This window comes from Budorcas taxicolor, chromosome 5, assembly GCF_023091745.1.
Source record: "Budorcas taxicolor isolate Tak-1 chromosome 5, Takin1.1, whole genome shotgun sequence".
Lineage (NCBI taxonomy): Eukaryota > Metazoa > Chordata > Mammalia > Artiodactyla > Bovidae > Budorcas > Budorcas taxicolor.
This window is the reverse complement of record NC_068914.1, coordinates 36,156,969-36,174,153: the sequence shown is the minus strand read 5'-3', so window position 1 is coordinate 36,174,153 and position 17,185 is coordinate 36,156,969. Positions and strand designations below refer to the sequence as shown.

At 39.2% G+C, this 17,185-nt stretch overlaps 1 protein-coding gene across 1 annotated transcript in view; it reads right to left on the bottom strand.

Annotated features, from left to right (window-relative positions):
• HEATR1 (HEAT repeat containing 1) overlaps positions 1-15,569 on the bottom strand; it is a 51,503-nt gene extending 35,934 nt beyond the window's left edge. The window contains exons 1-12 of the mRNA XM_052640112.1: positions 15,491-15,569; positions 15,007-15,167; positions 14,278-14,494; positions 12,055-12,196; positions 10,467-10,568; positions 9,933-10,073; positions 8,768-8,979; positions 8,477-8,610; positions 6,583-6,685; positions 5,063-5,173; positions 4,535-4,652; positions 3,105-3,212 (exon numbers count right to left, since the gene is read on the bottom strand). Coding sequence (XP_052496072.1) covers positions 3,105-3,212; positions 4,535-4,652; positions 5,063-5,173; positions 6,583-6,685; positions 8,477-8,610; positions 8,768-8,979; positions 9,933-10,073; positions 10,467-10,568; positions 12,055-12,196; positions 14,278-14,494; positions 15,007-15,148 — 1,530 coding nt within the window. The 5' untranslated portion in view covers positions 15,149-15,167; positions 15,491-15,569. The remainder of the gene's footprint in view (positions 1-3,104; positions 3,213-4,534; positions 4,653-5,062; positions 5,174-6,582; positions 6,686-8,476; positions 8,611-8,767; positions 8,980-9,932; positions 10,074-10,466; positions 10,569-12,054; positions 12,197-14,277; positions 14,495-15,006; positions 15,168-15,490) is intronic.
• Between the last annotated feature and the right edge of the window lie 1,616 nt (positions 15,570-17,185).

Sequence of the window (17,185 nt, the reverse complement as noted above, 5' to 3'; positions counted from 1 at the left end):
CCAGTCCCATCACTTCATGGGAAACAGTGTAAACAGTGTCAGACTATTTTATGGGGCTCCAAAATCACTGCAGATGGTGACTGCAGCCATGAAATTAAAAGATGCTTACTCCTTGGAAGGAAAGTTATGACCAACCTAGATAGCATATTCAAAAGCAGAGATATTACTTTGCCGACTAAGGTCTGTCTAGTCAAGGCTATGGTTTTTCCAGTGGTCACGAACGGATGTGAGAGTTGGACTGTGAAGAAGGCTGAGCACTGAAGAATTGATGCTTTTGACCTGTGGTGTTGGAGAAGACTCTTGAGAGTCCCTTGGACTGCAAGGAGATCCAACCAGTCTATTCTAAAGGAGATCGGTCCTGGGTGTTCATTGGAAGGACTGATGCTAAAGCTGAAACTCCAGTACTTTGGCCACCTCATGCGAAGAGTTGACTCATTGGAAAAGACTCTAATGCTGGTAGGGATTGGGGGCAGGAGGAGAAGGGGACGACAGAGGATGAGATGATTGGATGGCATCACCGACTCGATGGACATGAGTCTGAGTAAACTCCAGGAGTTAGTGATGGACAGGGAGGCCTGGCATGCTGTGATTCATGGGGTTGCAGAGTTGGACACAACTGAGCGACTGAACTGAACTGAACCCAACTGACTATAGCTCTGGCTGTAGGTGGTAAAAAAAAAAAAAAAAAAGTAAATAATCCTATAGAAGAAAAATGTAGATCAGAAGGGAAGGTTAGAAGAGAAAAAGTAAAATCCTTCAAATCCACAAAACTAAGTCAAAGTATAATGTCAAATTTTCCTCAAAAGCTAACAAGTAGCCCAATATCTCAATCTGGAATTCGAGAACAGAACCTACCTGTGTCCAGACATTAATGGAGAAGTGAAAGGAAATCAATGCATGCGAAGACAGACATTAACTGCAATTACAGTACTTAAGCCTGTAAGTTGAACGTACGTATATACTGCCCTTCACTGAGAAACTAACAAATCCAGGGTAGGACTGGATAAAGAGTAAAAGAAGGATGAGAATGAGTTCAATAATATTAGGAGATATCAGGAACTCCTTTCTTATTCTACTCACTGAAATCTTCCGATTATAACGAAAAACAGTACTCACTGGGTTTACTTATCCAACAAGTCAGTAAGACAAATCTACCAGCAATTTATGAAAGAAACATAATTTGTACCAGATCAGGAATGAATCAAGCAAAGCAGTATTTTTCAAATATGAGTACATCAACCATTTTCAAAAGTAAGTATAACTGTTTAAAAATCTAAATTAGAACATTTTCAAAATATTTATAAAATTGTAAGTTAAAAGCTAAAAAACTAAAAAAAACAGTCATGAATAAATTTAAAGCAGTAATTATGACTAGCTGTAATTAAATTCTACATGCAATATGAATCTGGTTTTAATGGCCACGACACAAGTTCAGAGCTCAGCCTGTTTACACTGCTATGTGCTACGAAGAGATGAATTTCTCCTACTGCATTTCTCTAGTCCAAAAATTTCCCAAATATGCAAGCGGTAGAGCACGAGGTGATTTTAGATACTGCATAGATGAATATTCTTATTTCCAACTGTACTAACTATAATAAAATGTACACACAGTTAGCACTTCAAACTCACGATGTAAAAGCTATGTGAAACAGATGAAGAGAATAAAGAAGTACAAGCCCACTAGGTATAAATTCAGTAAGCTACAAGGAATTAATTCATAGCACAGGGAATATAGTCAATATTTTATATTTACTTTGTATGAAGCATAACCTATAAAAATACTGAATTACTGAGCTGCTGCTAAGTCACTTCAGTCGTGTCTGACTCTGTGCGACCCCGTAGACAGTAGCCCACCAGGCTCCCCCGTCCCTGGGATTCTCCAGGCAAGAACACTGGAGTGGGTTGCCATTTCCTTATAATACTGTACCTGAAACTATTACAACACTGTTGGTTAATCGGCTATACCCAAAAACAAAGTAAAAAGTTAAAAAAAGAAAAAAGAAATATAATACTTAAATCAACCATTGTTGTAGCTTAGTCACTAAATCATGTCCGACTCCTCTGTGACGCCATGGACTGCAGCCCACAAGGCTCCTCCTTGTCCAAGGGATTTCCCAGGCAAGAACACAGACGTGGGCTGCCATTTCCTTCCCCAGGCAATCTTCCCAAACCAAGGATCAAACCCAAGTCCCCTTCATTGGCAAGCAGATTCTTTACCACTGAGCCACCATGGAAGCCCCAGTCCACCATATTTTAAGAAAAGGAACAAACAAGGCTATGTGAAAAAGCAGTGAGTCCATTTAAAAGGAGCTAAAAAATAACATCAGTTGTAAGCTAATACAGCAAAAAAATGCGGCTGAATGACTAAAGTTCGGAAAATACCGCTCTACTCGAATCACTGCAAAGTCTTTGTAAAATATTATTTGGGCAAAAGCTTTTTTTACAAATTACGCCAGCTTCTGTACTTACTATTTGGAGTCACCAAAATTTTAGACGCAAATGAGACTGGCAGGTACCAAATCTGAACAGGATTCCAAAAGCTATCATTCTGATATCCCCAAATGTGTTCATGTTAAGTCAGACTGTCAAATTCAAATTCCAAAACTGAAAACTCAGATAATTTGTGACCCTCTATAAATTCATCCCTAATCCCAGCTTGAAAAACTCTCAATTAAAGCTAACCTAATCATCTGCAATGTGGAAACATTGATAACAAGTTGTTACTAGGACATGAAAGAAAGCGAAAGTTGCTCAGTCGTGTCCGATTCTTTGCGACTCCATGGATTATACAGTCTATAGAATTCTCCAGGCCAGAATACTGAAGTGGGTTGCCTTTCCCTTCTCCAGAGGATCTTCCCAACCCAGGGATCGAACCCAGGTCTCCCACACTGCAGGTGGATTCTTTACCAGCTAAAACATATACAGGTTAAAAATAGAGGCTTTCAGTATGTATGGTCTTAAATCTTTGTCCAATGAACTCACATCTGTTTTATTAGGGTTACCTCTATAATTAAACAATATTGACTCTAGGTGGTAACTTCAATTTCTTACATTGTTCATCACAAGGATAAAAACATCAAAAATGAAAGCTATTTAACACAAACCTCTGGTGTTGTCATGACATTTTTCAGGTGATTAATGGCCAGAAGTCTCACAGGAGCAAGCGGATGATTCAGACTGAGCATCAAGGAGGTATCAGAATCTGCTAAAAACTGTAGGATTCATCACAATTAGCAAATGATCTCACCATTAAATCTGAGCAGTATATAATCAAGAACCAAAGAAAACCACACCACGCTGACATATTCAGTAACCATCTAATTTCAGAAAGCAAAATGTAAAGTAAACCAAAAGTAAAAAGTAAAGCAAAATTTTTGCCTCCAAAACACAGTATGATTTGTAAATAGATACAAAAATCTGTACTGTGAATGCTGTGACTTCGTGTATGCTGCCACCGCTGCTAAGTCACGTCAGTCGTGTCTGACTCTGTGCAACCCCACCAGGCTCCCCCGTCCCTGGGGTTCTCCAGGCAAGAACACTGGAGTGAGTTGCCATTTCCTTCTCCAATGCATTAAAGTGAAAAGTGAATGTGAAGTCGCTCAGTCGTGTCCGACTCTTAGTTCCTCCGTCCATGGGATTTTCCAGGCAAGAGAACTGGAGTGGGATTTCATGTATAGTTGTGTCTATATGTAGGTTTAAATCAGTGAAGTCATTTATGAAGTGATTCTGTGTTCTTTATGTATATCTGATGGCAAGGTGAAAAACACCTAAGATAAACCACGGGGTATTAGCATCTAAATGAAAATATGCATCAAAAAAACTGATCACTGAAGAGAGAATGCATTTCATCTATTAAGAAAATGATGTGACAATGGAGTTGTTGACAACTTCACTTATTTATGTAATTAGACTAAGAAGGAAGCCTATCAACCTGTGATCTGGAAATGAAATACAACTAAAGATGCAAAAGTCTAATTATGGAAGAGAAAAACCAAAACAATCACACTTCTCTTCATAACATTTGTTTTCAAGGCAGACAATAAGAACTACGTTAAGCATCTAACTTCCAGCATAAAGACTTGGGGCAAATTGTCCCTAGAGAATTTCTGAAATCCTAACATAATCATGAAACAAAATCTATTTCTCTTTTCCTAATCAATGACTTTAATAGCCACATGTGGCTGGCGGGTGCTGTGCTAAGAAGTGAAGATACAGGAGAAAGATAAGGATCTCTAGAAATCTAAGTTAGGCCATCTTTTGGTGATTGCTAATGAGCATGAGATATAAAATTTCCAAATAACACTTTTCCTGAAATAAGCATCAGGTTCACAGTTATGTAAAAATTACTGTACCTTTCTGCAATTATTTAATTCCTGCCTCAGAGTCTTACTTCTGGTAACTAAGGCAAACTGAGTAAATCTTCTCTCTCCATGGAACTTCTCAAACAGAGGAGTGAAGTAGCAAATTTCCTTCCCAAGCTCTTCAAATAATCCCATGAATATCCATGTCACAAATCCCCTGAAGAAAAAGTTACCTGATACTTTCCTCCACTTGTAGAAAGAGAGATAAACTGGTGAAAAAGCTCCTGCTTTTTCAGGTCTGTAATTTCCTTTAGGCGTTCCTCTAATACAGCATCTAATGTTTTGGGGTATCTGGGATGAAATTAAAGAGTCAGTTCATTATTCTTAATAAAGTTATTAACTACACAGACCATCTAGGTATAAAAGAAAAAAAAGGTAACTTTTTCAAATTACTGAGATTAAGACTTAAATTTTTGACAAACGGAATATGTAAAACCAAATGACATTGATCGAGTTGTTACTATGACTATCTCAACAACAGTTTATATAAAAAATTATACTCTTCATTGTCCCCATACAACCTTTACTTTCACTTATATTTCAAATACATTTAAATCCTATAATTGTCCCTTCCTAAAAGGTAAAAAAGAAAAACAATCCCTTTATAATTCCTTCACTTTTTAAGTAACTTGTAAATCATCAGTTTATAAAACCAGCGGTACACATTAATAAGTGCACACACACACATCCACACAGCTTACCTGCTTTCTAAAAGTCTGATAAGTGGAAGAAACTGTTCATTAAGCAAAGCTACTTTATCAGAATCCATTTTGTCCTGGGAACTATATGAAATATACTCTTCAAAAAGAAGGCTGCAAAACAAAACAAATACTAGCAGCATGAGAGTTACTATGTACTGAACACCTACTACATACTACGTGCTTTAGAATGTATTCTCTCTGTCCTCCACAGGGTAAAAATTAGATTAATTCTACAGGTACAAAAACTCAGACTAAGAAGTCTTATAATTTGCCTTAGGTTAAACAAGAACAGCAACAAGAGGCAATACTCAGTGAGCACTATTATATCATAAAAAGTGGAGCACAGTTTTCAATCCCTGTCTGAGTCCACAGCCAACCTCTCAACAGTACTTTGCATATTTAACCTCATTTAATTCACAAGCCAACTTGGGAGCAGGGTGCACGAATGACACACCCTGTAGGATTTCTTTGGAGGGAATGATGCTGAAGCTGACACTCCAGTACTTTGGCCACCTCATGTGAAGAGTTGACTCATTGGAAAAGACTCTGATGCCGGGAGCGATTGGGGGCAGGAGGAGAAGGGGACGACAGAGCATGAGATGGCTGGATGGCATCACTGACTTGAATGGACGCGAGTCTGAGTGAACTCCGGGAGTTGGTGATGGACAGGGAGGCCTGGCGTGTTGCGATTCATGGGGTCGCAAAGAGTCGGACACGACTGAGCGACTGAACTGAACTGAACTGAAGATAGGTACCTGCCCAACGATACACAATGACAAAACCAGATCCGCACAGCCTGGCTTTCAGAACTCACTATTCTACTTGCCTGGAGGTGATAATAGGAAGGATATAACTTATGTCTGGGCTTCCCTGGTGGCTCAGATGGTAAAGAATCTGCCTGCACTGCAGGAGACCCAGGTTCAAATCTCTAGGGTTGGGAAATCACCTGGAGAAGGAAATGGCAACCCACTCTAGTACTCTGGCCTGGAGAATTCCATGGACAGAGGAGCCTGGCGGGCTACAGCCCATGGGGTTACAAAGAGTGACTGAGCACCTAACACCTCCACTTTTTTTCTGACTACTATGACTACATCCTTTACACTGTATCCAGTTGCCCTTCCAGTAAGAAAAGAAAATGGGAGACTCTCAACTATCTTTCCTTAGTGGTTTAAGTTTCTTAATGACATTTACTGATTACCAACTGTGATAGACTGTTTCTTGCATTTTGGTCCACTTAGTATGAGGAAATTTTAAACAACCACAAATTACATATAATATAACCCAAATTTATCTTCACTATTAACTCAGCATGATCACATATATACACTAAAGACAAACAAGAGAAATTACCTCTTTTTCTGTTGCCACAATCACTTGACTAAGTACTTACAATTAAATGAACATGGACAAAGCAAGAAATACATTATAAAGGGATACTGGAAAACTGTTAACCAACCCTGAGAAGTATACTAAACCACAGAAATACAAATATCAAAAGCATATCAAAAGTAAGAGCTTACCCAGCCAACAAATGGTCTAAGTTGTTCTTCAGGGATATATTTGTAAGTATGGCTTCTAAGAGTCTCTTATAGACTTGACCATCCATCTCTGCAGTTTCTTCTCCTTAGCATACATAACAAATTAAAATTGACTGGAGAAAAATGTTTTTGCATGTGCATGCTATTAGGTTTTTTTATAGCAGAAAATCTTTCTACAGGAATAACTTTAAGACATATATCCACATCCAGCTTTATACCTATTTTCAAGTGTACTTCACCTATTTGGTCATTTCTATCTTTTAAAATCATTTTGTATACATGACCCTCATTTATCCTTTACTTGAAATCCTCTATATTTTTTTAAAACAAGTACTATCATGCCTCTCTCATTAATGAAACAGAAGTCCAAAGAACATAGTCTTTCCCCAAGCCACATTACAAGCGGTGAAGCTGGGACCTGAATCTACATTTCAATAAACTATCTGAATACAGACTAAACTTTCATCTCAATGCCTCCTGACTGAACCAAGAGCTGTCATCTTCCATTATGTAAGAATGAATGTTGGCCCTGACTTCATTACTCACCACCTGAACAGGAAATGTACCCTTTCATTTGTGCTAGTCATGTTTCTGAAACTCATGTTTAAACCGAGACTGGGTTAAGTAAACCTTGTTTTCCAATAAATGGATGTAACTTTAGAGACGACTTTCTTAGTATGTCTTTCTTATTCTAGTAGCAACAGCACCAAGAATGTCTTTCTTGTCTTTCCATACTTATCGAAAGGTGAAAAACATATAAGGCCAATAATCACCTTCTAATTAACTTCTGGGCTTTTTAAAATCTGGATTTTCACACATGAGATTTTTCATCTTATATTTTCAATGACTCAGGGAGAAAAACTTTTTTGGGCGACTAGATGTTTATTATAAAGGAATCATTAAAGTTTATTAAATATCTAGATGAAAAGGGAAAGTTTGACTCAACAATGTGTTTTAACTATTTCAAAATAATTCCATAGTCTTTTTCCATGTAGCAACATGTAAAAGAACACACATTAAAAAAAAATAATACTATCTAGAGAGTGTCAGAGTGAAGTAAGTCTGAAAAACAAATATCGTATATTAACACATACAGGTGGAATCCAGAAAAACTGTACAGACGATCTTATTTGCAACAGAAACAGAGAAACAGATATAGGTAACAAATGTATGGATTCCGAGGGGGAAAGCTGGCAGGTGGGAGGAGCTGGGGGATTGGGACTGACACACACACACTACTGACCCTACGCACAGAACAGGCGGCTCATGAGGACCTGGGCTTCCCTCAGAGCTCAGTTGGTGAAGCATCTGCCTGCAATGAAGGAGTCCCACTTTCGATTCCCGGGTTGGGAAGATCCCCTGGAGAAGGAAATGGCAACCCACTCCAGTATTCTTGCCTGGAGAATCCCATGGACAGAGGAGCCTGTCAGGCTACAGTCCACCTGATCCCAAGAGTCGGACACAACTTAGCAACTAAACCCCCACCACCAATGAGAACCTACTGTACGGCATGAGGAACTCTACTTAATGCTCTGTGGTAACCTGAAAGGGAGTCCAAAAGGATATAGGTACATTTATAACGGATTCATTTTGCTATACAGGAGAAACTAACACAGCGTTGTAAAGCAACTGTACTTCAATAAAAATTAATTTTAAAAAATACTGAGTGTATCACTCAATTAACAAGGTTCTCCCTTCAACCAATCTGCTCCCCACCCTAAATGTTTCTCATGTCAGAAAAACAGACAAATTACACAAAAAGAGTTGGACAGCAGAAACTCTAGGTACCTAAAAGATATTAACCAGGGTGTGGTTTTTATCTTAAAATCAAATATGAGAAAGTAAGTTTTTGGACACAACATGTAAAACCATTTACCTGTAACCTGATTAACCATGGAGACAACCAGGTGGGGAAGCATGTAACGCAGAAGAGGACTAATGTCGTGTGTTTCAGAAATCCCATGAAGTAGCGTAATAAGATTAGGAACATTACACAAGTGAGGAAATGGCCTTTGAAGAAACAAAGACATAAGATATTGACTTTACATGTTAGAAGACAGTGAGTGGCAATTTTTAAAAATAGCATAAAATTTATCCTATGAAAAAACTCCTCAAAACAACTTCATTCACCTCCAATTATCATCATTCTCAATTCAAGTGTACGTACTTTTTCCCCAGGCTCTCTGGCTTCTGTCTCTGAAGGAGCACTATCAAGCAACTCAATCCATCCTTGATCAGAGAGGGAATTCTGATCAGTGTTCTGATAATCTGTGAAGCCAAGGAGTTAACGAAGGTATCTTCCATGGCCACTTTCACGGAAATCTGACATATTATCATGTATGTTGCAGCTCTGTAATCTGGTAAAGATGATTTCAATCCCTGAATATTTTTTAAAATATAAGGAAAAGTGACAAACTATGTTATTTTAGCCTACTGAAAAATGTTACGTGACTTTGACAAATCCAAAGTGTCATAAATTAGAGATGAATACAACCTAATGCACACTGAGAGTCAACACTCCTTGGAAGTGAAAAATCAAGATGTTGGCCCCCTTTCCTGAGGGGACGTGGAAATGAGACAAGGCTCTCGAAAGACAGAAGGCGATCTCAGCAGGCCTCCTAATTCAGACATCCACTACACACGCTAAAGGAGCAAAGGAGTCTCCTTTACATGCAAACATCCACCTGTGTAAGGGAGACTTCAATCAGAAACAAAACAGTATCTGATTAAAGACAATAATTTAGGGACACTGGTGGGGGGGCTTCTGCAGTTCGTCTATGGGGGACCTGGAAAGGCGGAAGGCTATGAGGCACTCGGGCAGGAGAAACATCAAGAAGAAATCAATACAAAAAGAATGAAAAGAGAGCCTCTGCCTTGAAGAGATTTTCTAACCCATTCTCTTTTAAAAACAATTTCACTTTTTCTTTTTTTTCCTCAAATATTTTCTGATTTAGACCATTCTTTAAAGCCTTTACTGCATTTGTTACTATATTGCTTCTGTTTTGGGTTTTGGGTTTTTTGGCCACAAGGCATGTGGAATCTTAGCTCCCTGACCAGGAACTGAATCAGTACCCTCTGCGCTGGAAGGCCAAATCTCAACCACTGGACCAGCCAGGAAGTCCCACAGTGTTCATTCTTAAGGAGCTTCCTAACTAAGACTCCACTCTGGTAGGTTTTTAAGAAGTCATTTTTTTTAACCTAAAAATTAAATTTCATCAACCATCTGAAATCAACTGCCACTGTAAAAACATTTATGCCTAAGTGAAATTTTCAATAGCAAGAAAATTTCTTCCAGTACAAAATAATCTATTTTACACATAAGCAGGACCAACCTTTTGAATATATGGAAACAGCTTGGCAACTATATTGTCGGATAAGTCCTCAGCAGCCACCAGAGCAGACACAATGGTAGAGGCATAGAAAGTAAAGAGCACCCTCAACTGAGTGGAATTCCCAGGATACTCAGCAAAAGCCTGGAACAAAAACCACAAACCAAACACATTTAGGAGTGAAAAGCTAATGAGATATAGGTGTAAAAATATTCATAGCTCTCAACTACTTCAGGCTGACACTAATTTTACATGGCAAGAATAAACAACCTTCCTGACATTTTTAGACTGTGTCTTTGTTTAAACAGTCATTGTAAAGAATTTGGCAAGGAAGACAATAATTTATTTTTGTAGGAAAACAGCTTTGATGATGAAAGATTGATCAAGCTGCTCATGTTCCAAAAGTGGAGATCACTTAACAAAAGGCACTTCTTCAAAGTCCCACTATTACTACAAAAGGCCTTCATTTGCTTTCTCCAGGCCGAGGAAACAACCTTCTAATGGAATTACACGTTCATGAAACAGTATACTACTCACCTTCACAGATTTTGTCACCAGACTACAAATGAAATCCATGAATCCAAGATCTTTGTAGCAGTGGGTAACCAAAGTTCCTTTAGCTAAGGGCACTCCAGATTGCTGTTACAGACAGGAAGAACCAACTGGTAACCAAGGATAATTCATCAACTCATCATTTAAGTACCTACCAAAGTAACAGCTTCAAACCGCTACAGTTCATTAATACAAAATATAGTCTTCCATTATAACTGGTGGTAAAGAAGAGATTAACATATAAAATTGTGCAAACTTAAGAAATTCAAACCAGAAGGGCCAGCAACGTGTGTGGAGGTACTCAGTGAAAAATGGTTACTTCTCATGTGTTGCATTTTGATATGTATTTATCTGAACCCAGACTCTCGAGATTCTTCGTAGCTCTACCATTTAGACTTGGTTTGTGAGTCAGTGTGATACGGCTTTGTCACTGCTTTACAATAACACGAGTAACAGAAATAGACTAGGAAGCCAGTCAACTCCTACCGCTCCTCCCACGGCCTAGCACTGCGCATGGCATATGTAAGTGCTCAATCATTCTGAACAGATCAGTGAAAAGATAATCTGCAAACTGCAATAGGTAAGTGTGGTTTGGATACCTGAAACAAGTGTGTCTAGAGAACAGCAGGGTCTCTGTGTAGATCAGGGAAAAAAATAATGTTACTAGCAGAATGAGTAAAAGTTTGATAGGCTTTCCTACAGGTTGGCCTTCTCTTCCTGAATATTCTTTAGTTTAAGTGCTTTACATCCAAATTCTTTTCTTCTTCTAATTAAAATTCCCATTCCTTTCTCTTTACTAATTCTGATCATGGACCACCTGTCATCAGCCAGAAAGTTACTCGTTCCAAGGTCACAGCCTGTTGGCCTACTGTCATCCCATTTGCTGCCTGCTGGCCCAAATCACCACTCAACATTTAACAAAATTCTTGCTAACAACATACATCTACTTTCTTTACTATAGTTACAAACAAGGTGGTAATGGCAAGTCAGTTGTTTTCCTACAAAATCATGCTATCTTACCTCAGTCAGAGCCTTCCTGTAAGGCAATCATCCTATTACTTATCTGTAAATTAATTCTAAGCATCTTCTTCACAATAATAATTTCCTGAAGTCCTTCAAGTCTTTTTTTTTTTTTTTACTTTTTCTAAGTATTTTATGCTTTTCTTCACCTGACTTTTTTAAGCTTTTCAGTTCCAAAATTCTATATGCCAGACAGCACAGTATAATGGAAAGACAAGCTTTAGAATCAGATCTAGATTCAAATCTCGACTCTGCCACTTTAGAGCTGCTTGAACTTTGGTGAGTAACTTAATTCTCTGAGCCTATATTCATCCATAAAAAGTTTTTTTGTGAGAATCAAAGATAATAAAATACAAACTGCCTATTCTACTATCACATACCAAATAAAAGCCAGCTATTATTCATAATAGTTTCAAATGGAAGCTAGGAAATAAAACTGATGAAGGTAATACTTGGTGTACTCTCAGGAACACCAATGGATTTATTTTTTCCAAATAATACCTTTTATGAAGGCTTGCAATTACTACAGATACATGTCATTCAACAATCATACCTTAATTGGTAATAACCAGAACCATTTGTGCTTTGAATTATTAATTTTTAGAAGCTGTATAACCCGCACAAATATTCTTGTCTCATGGTATGGCAATACACAAGCAATGAGGCTATCTTGATTATAAAGATGGATATGGAACCTGGAGAAAAAAGAAGCAAACAATTCAAACGGATACAAAACTTACAAGCATATATTTCCTTATGTGCCCAAATGTTACATCAGTGACATAAACCCACTTAAAACAACAATAAAACTGGAAGCAAGGTATAGCACACTTAAACCACAGGCATTAAAGTATTCAATAGGGTTGGCCAATTCTTATGCAGTGGTATTTTTAAATATTCAACATCAAAATTGACATCCATTCACTTTTTCTCAACTTACAAAAAAAACCCATTTATTACATTAACATGATTTTAGGATCACTGCAGTCAAACCAACAGAAAACCAAACTGGGTCAACTAGGCAACACTCAATTCCTCTCTGTTCTCCAAAGCTCACCTTCCACAGCTGTTTCCTCAGTTTACCTAACTATTAATATCATGATCTGAAAGCCAGAAGACTAATTACAAAGAAAATCATATTACCTTCTTTGAATACAAAAATTATGTAATTACAAGCATATTTAATTTGTCCATGAATCTTATAAAACTTGGTATTGGTCATGCCACCTAATTAACATAAGAGATGTATTAATTCTGTCAGATTCATTAAATGGCAACCTACTCCAGTACTCTTGCCTGGAAAATCCCATGGATATGGAGGAGGCTGGTAGGCTGCAGTCCATGGGGTCGCTAAGAGTCAGGCACGACTGAGCAACTTCACTTTCACTTTTCTCTTTCATGCATTGGAGAAGGAAATGGCAACCCACTTCAGTGTTCTTGCCTGGAGAACCCCAGGGACAGAGGAGCCTAGTGGGCTGCCATCTATGGGGTCACACAGAGTCGGACATGACTGAAGCAACTTAGCAGCAGCAGCAGCAGCAGCCTTTAAGATCTAAATCCTTTCCAGGCTTCTTTCTCAAGATGTTTTTCTTAATTCTCCCAGCCAAGTGATCCGTCTGTCTGTCTAAGCCCTCCTATCCCTTCTCTCTTATAGCACCATACCTCTTGCCTTTCATTAGTTCTATATTAGGGCTTTAGTACTAGCCAAGACATCATTTCTTCCATGAAGGTTTCTTCAACTACTTCAGGCATCACCATACACTCCCAAAACCTTGTATACACCCTTACTGTGGCATTTATTTCACAATGGTAAGAAAAGGCAGCATATTCATCCTTGCATTGAACTTAATGTTTGCTAAATAAATAAGTTACATGAATAAATAAATGGAAAAACCAAAGGCAAAAAGTACTCCTTACAATAATGATTTATCTGGGGAAAATTAAATGCTAGAAGACAGAGAGAAATAGTACAAATTTGACTCTTTTTTTGGTCTGAAGAATCTAATGATGTGATCATCAGAAGACCCAGGTTAATTGTTTTCTCAATGACCCACTGGCTTCCCTTACCCTCATTCCTTCAGTTAATGAAGTGGAAGCCTTTCTACTTTTAAAACATCCATACGAAAAAACAATGTGTTAACTATGATGTGATACCAATGTGATGTAAATAAATGAGAAAATAAACTGAGTAAACTTAAAACAATTTCAAAAGGAGATGAAAGATCAGGCCTTGGAAACAAATTTATATCACTGCTTACTAGCCATGTGACTCTGCCAGCTTAACTTTCTATACCTGTTTTCTCAATTGTATAATGGGGATAAAAGAAGCACCTCCCCCACAGGAGTGTTGTAAGCACTGAGGTAAGGCATACAACGTGCTTACCATCAGGCCTGGTGTAAAGTGTTCCATAAACATTAGCTAGTACTGCTTTTCTTAAGTTATGGTATTTTAAAGAATAATATTATTCTCTTCCCTAACCACCATTTTTGTTATTTTGGCAAGAAGTTCAATAACACTCATTGCCCCAAATATGCAGTAGCAATTTGTAATAGTGAAGTGACATAAGCCCCTTAGAACTAACGAGGTTAGACTGTTTACTCAAGATCTTCTAAAAAGTAGTTTTACTTTTCACTATCAATAAAAATGAGTTCAATATAGAAGGACACACTTATCTCACCCAATACAAACCATATTTATCGCAATATTTAGATTAATAAATGTTCTCAGACATCAATGTTATCATCCCATAATTATTTCTGTAATTTCATTTGCTACCTGTGGATCAACCACTCCAGACACTTCTGTGCCGGCTTCAGCAGGAAGTAAGGAGACAAGTGAATAAGAAACAATGAAATGTTTTCATCCAGCTGTTTGTTCACTGCTTTGGTCTGAACGCTGCGCTCCAAGGTTTTTGCTAGCTGGCTGAACAACGGTGTTTCGAATTGCTCAAAGGAAGGATCAATTCCAAGCAGCTCTTCCAGGCCAGTGCATCCTAGGAAAACTCCAGTTTATTTAACAATTCTTAGCAAGTAAACTCACCTCGCACTTCTTTTACAGTTTTTCTCTAACACTCTCTCTATTCTTTTAGAATAATACAGTCCCAAACATAGACTTCTATCCAACATAGAAAATAAATTTCATCTCACCAAGGAGAAGAAAAAGTACCACCAGGCAGGGGGCCTTTTTTCTTTTTTTCCAATACAATTTCAGTACCATAACTAGGCCAGTCCTTGGAAGACCCCTCCCTGACCCCCCAACCACTGCTTCCAGCCTCTTCCTTTCTACACCTTAGATGACTCCCCCCAACCTTGGTGTGAAATTCAGATACCGTTACCTATACACATTTTATGCATCTAGAGCGTAGTTATTTGCCATTCTCTTTTCCGTAACAACATAAGTCGAGTTAGCAGGTTACAAACCGCTAAGAGAGCGGGTCAGAAAACACAGCAACATCCGGGTCACACATGCTTCCCAGGGCTTTTTCTAAGTTAAAAGGCAGCTCACCAATGGCAAAGGCGGTTTCTCTATCGATGGTGGCCGCTTCCTTGGGGTCAAACAACAAAGAGGCAACTTCATCTCTAGATAAGAGACTGGCGTCACTCTGAGGGAGGGCGAGTCGTTGGAGCTGCTGGGCTAAGGACGTCATCTCTCACGTTGGCAGACTTCTAAAAACACAGGTTAAGAAACAGACCCACCGTGAGAACCTTCTACAAAATTGTAAGACGGTGTGACGGCGTGACGGCAAACAGCAAACGTCTCACGTACAAGCAACTTTCCTCCGCACTCAGCGCGGCTGCGGACGCATCACCTGCTGTCCAGGAACCCCCAGACGCCAAACGTGGAAACCCCAAAGCAACAGCGATAATAGCTAATGACATCCCCGAGGGCCGCGCCAAGCGTTTTTCAGCTCCAACTCCGCGGAGACTTGAAAATTCGAGGACATCTTACCCTCCCCTGCATACCGCCCCGACTCACAGCCCCTGCTCACCCAGAGCTCAACTCTGGACAGGACTCAGAAGCCAATGAATCTTCACAGCAGCTCCCACATGGGTACCAAGAAGTCCAGCTCTCGACCGGAAATGTAGAGCACGCCTCGCGAGAACTTCCGGTTTCAGGCACTACGGCAAGAGAAGAGGTACAAGCTTGCCGGAAAGCGAAACGATGACTCCGCCCCCAGGCGGCGAAGCCCCGCCCCTCCGCCGCGCGGTCCTGATCTGCTGGAGGCTTGTGGTCTGTACTGGGCTCGGTGCTGCGTTTCAGTTTCTGACTGGGCCTTTTGTGAGCTTTGACGTTCCGTAGCAGGAATCTTTCATTCAACGTACGTATCCAGATTTTCACTACGTACCGGCAGCATGGCGCGGTGGTTAAAACTGAACCATGCAGTCACAGCCTGGGTTAATATACCCACTCTAGGGTCTTTGAGTTGCCCTGAATTCTCGTCTCTCGGAGTTCGGTATCTCCTCTATAAAATGAAAACAGGCTGAGAATTTCATCAGATGACCTACTGATCGCAGCGCCAGCCGCTCTGCAAATAAATGTTGGCTACCACTATCCTGAAGCTTGGGGCCAGCCACTGTATTTCCGGAGTACACGCCCTGTGTGTTTTGCTGTTTTGTTTTTCACTAACCCTGGTGAAATACAATTTACAAACTACATCGCACACTTCCGTTTAGCAATTCGATGAGTTTTAACAAATGAATGAGTGGGTATCACTATCTGTCCATTCAAGACATGGAAAGTTTCCGTCGCCCCCAAAAGTTCCCTCTGGGCCCTTTGCTGTGTTGCCTGCCCCACTCCTGGTCCCAGGTAACCACTAGTCATCTTAGTATCACTATAGATTGGTGCTGCTGAAGAGTGTCCCATATGAGTATACCACAGTCTGTTCCCAAAGCAAGGGCATGTGCCCAAATGGAGTGAACTGGCCGCTCCAAGAAGCTGCGCAGGATGCGGGAGTGAGATCGGATATCCTACCTGTATCTTTTAGATGCATTCCTTTCTCTTAGGACGTGGAGCTCTCTTTGATGCCAGGGTGTCAGTTTTTTTTCTTGAAGATTGTTGGAAACAGAGTTATACTTTCAGAGGCTCCCTTCTCTACTCCATGCAGATCTCTCTTTTTTGTGAACACAACCTTTCATTTTTGCTTTAACCGCATCTACAACAACCAAAACAACTTCTCAGTTACTTCCAGAGATAGCTAATGATCTTTTGCATGGGTTGTTCACTGCCTTGCAGAGAATGATGTGGTTTTTTTAAGTTCCAAGAATGTCTCTGTCATCCTTAAAAACAGATCTCTCAAAGGAATTTTTGTTGTTGTTCTTTACAAAAATGATCAGGTTTGAGAGAAATGAAAATAGTGAGAAATGAAAATCAGACCTATTTTTATGCTTGACATATTGTTTTTTTTGCTTAAAAAAATCCTCGTTTTTTACAAGCCTCATCAACGTGCAAATAAACAGAAAAATGCCACAAATGTTTGGTTCAGTCATGTTTATATTAGTTCCAATGATATATGGTACTGTGCTGAATTTTACTTTAGCAGTAAATGAGAAGAAAAAAAATTTTTTAAGTAAACTAGAAAAGTAAAAAGAACAAGTCAGAGATTCGTAAATATTCTATCTGTTTTAAAAAAGCATGCTGTGACCTTGAATTGTGTATTTTTCTCCATTTTAAAAGAATTGTTTGG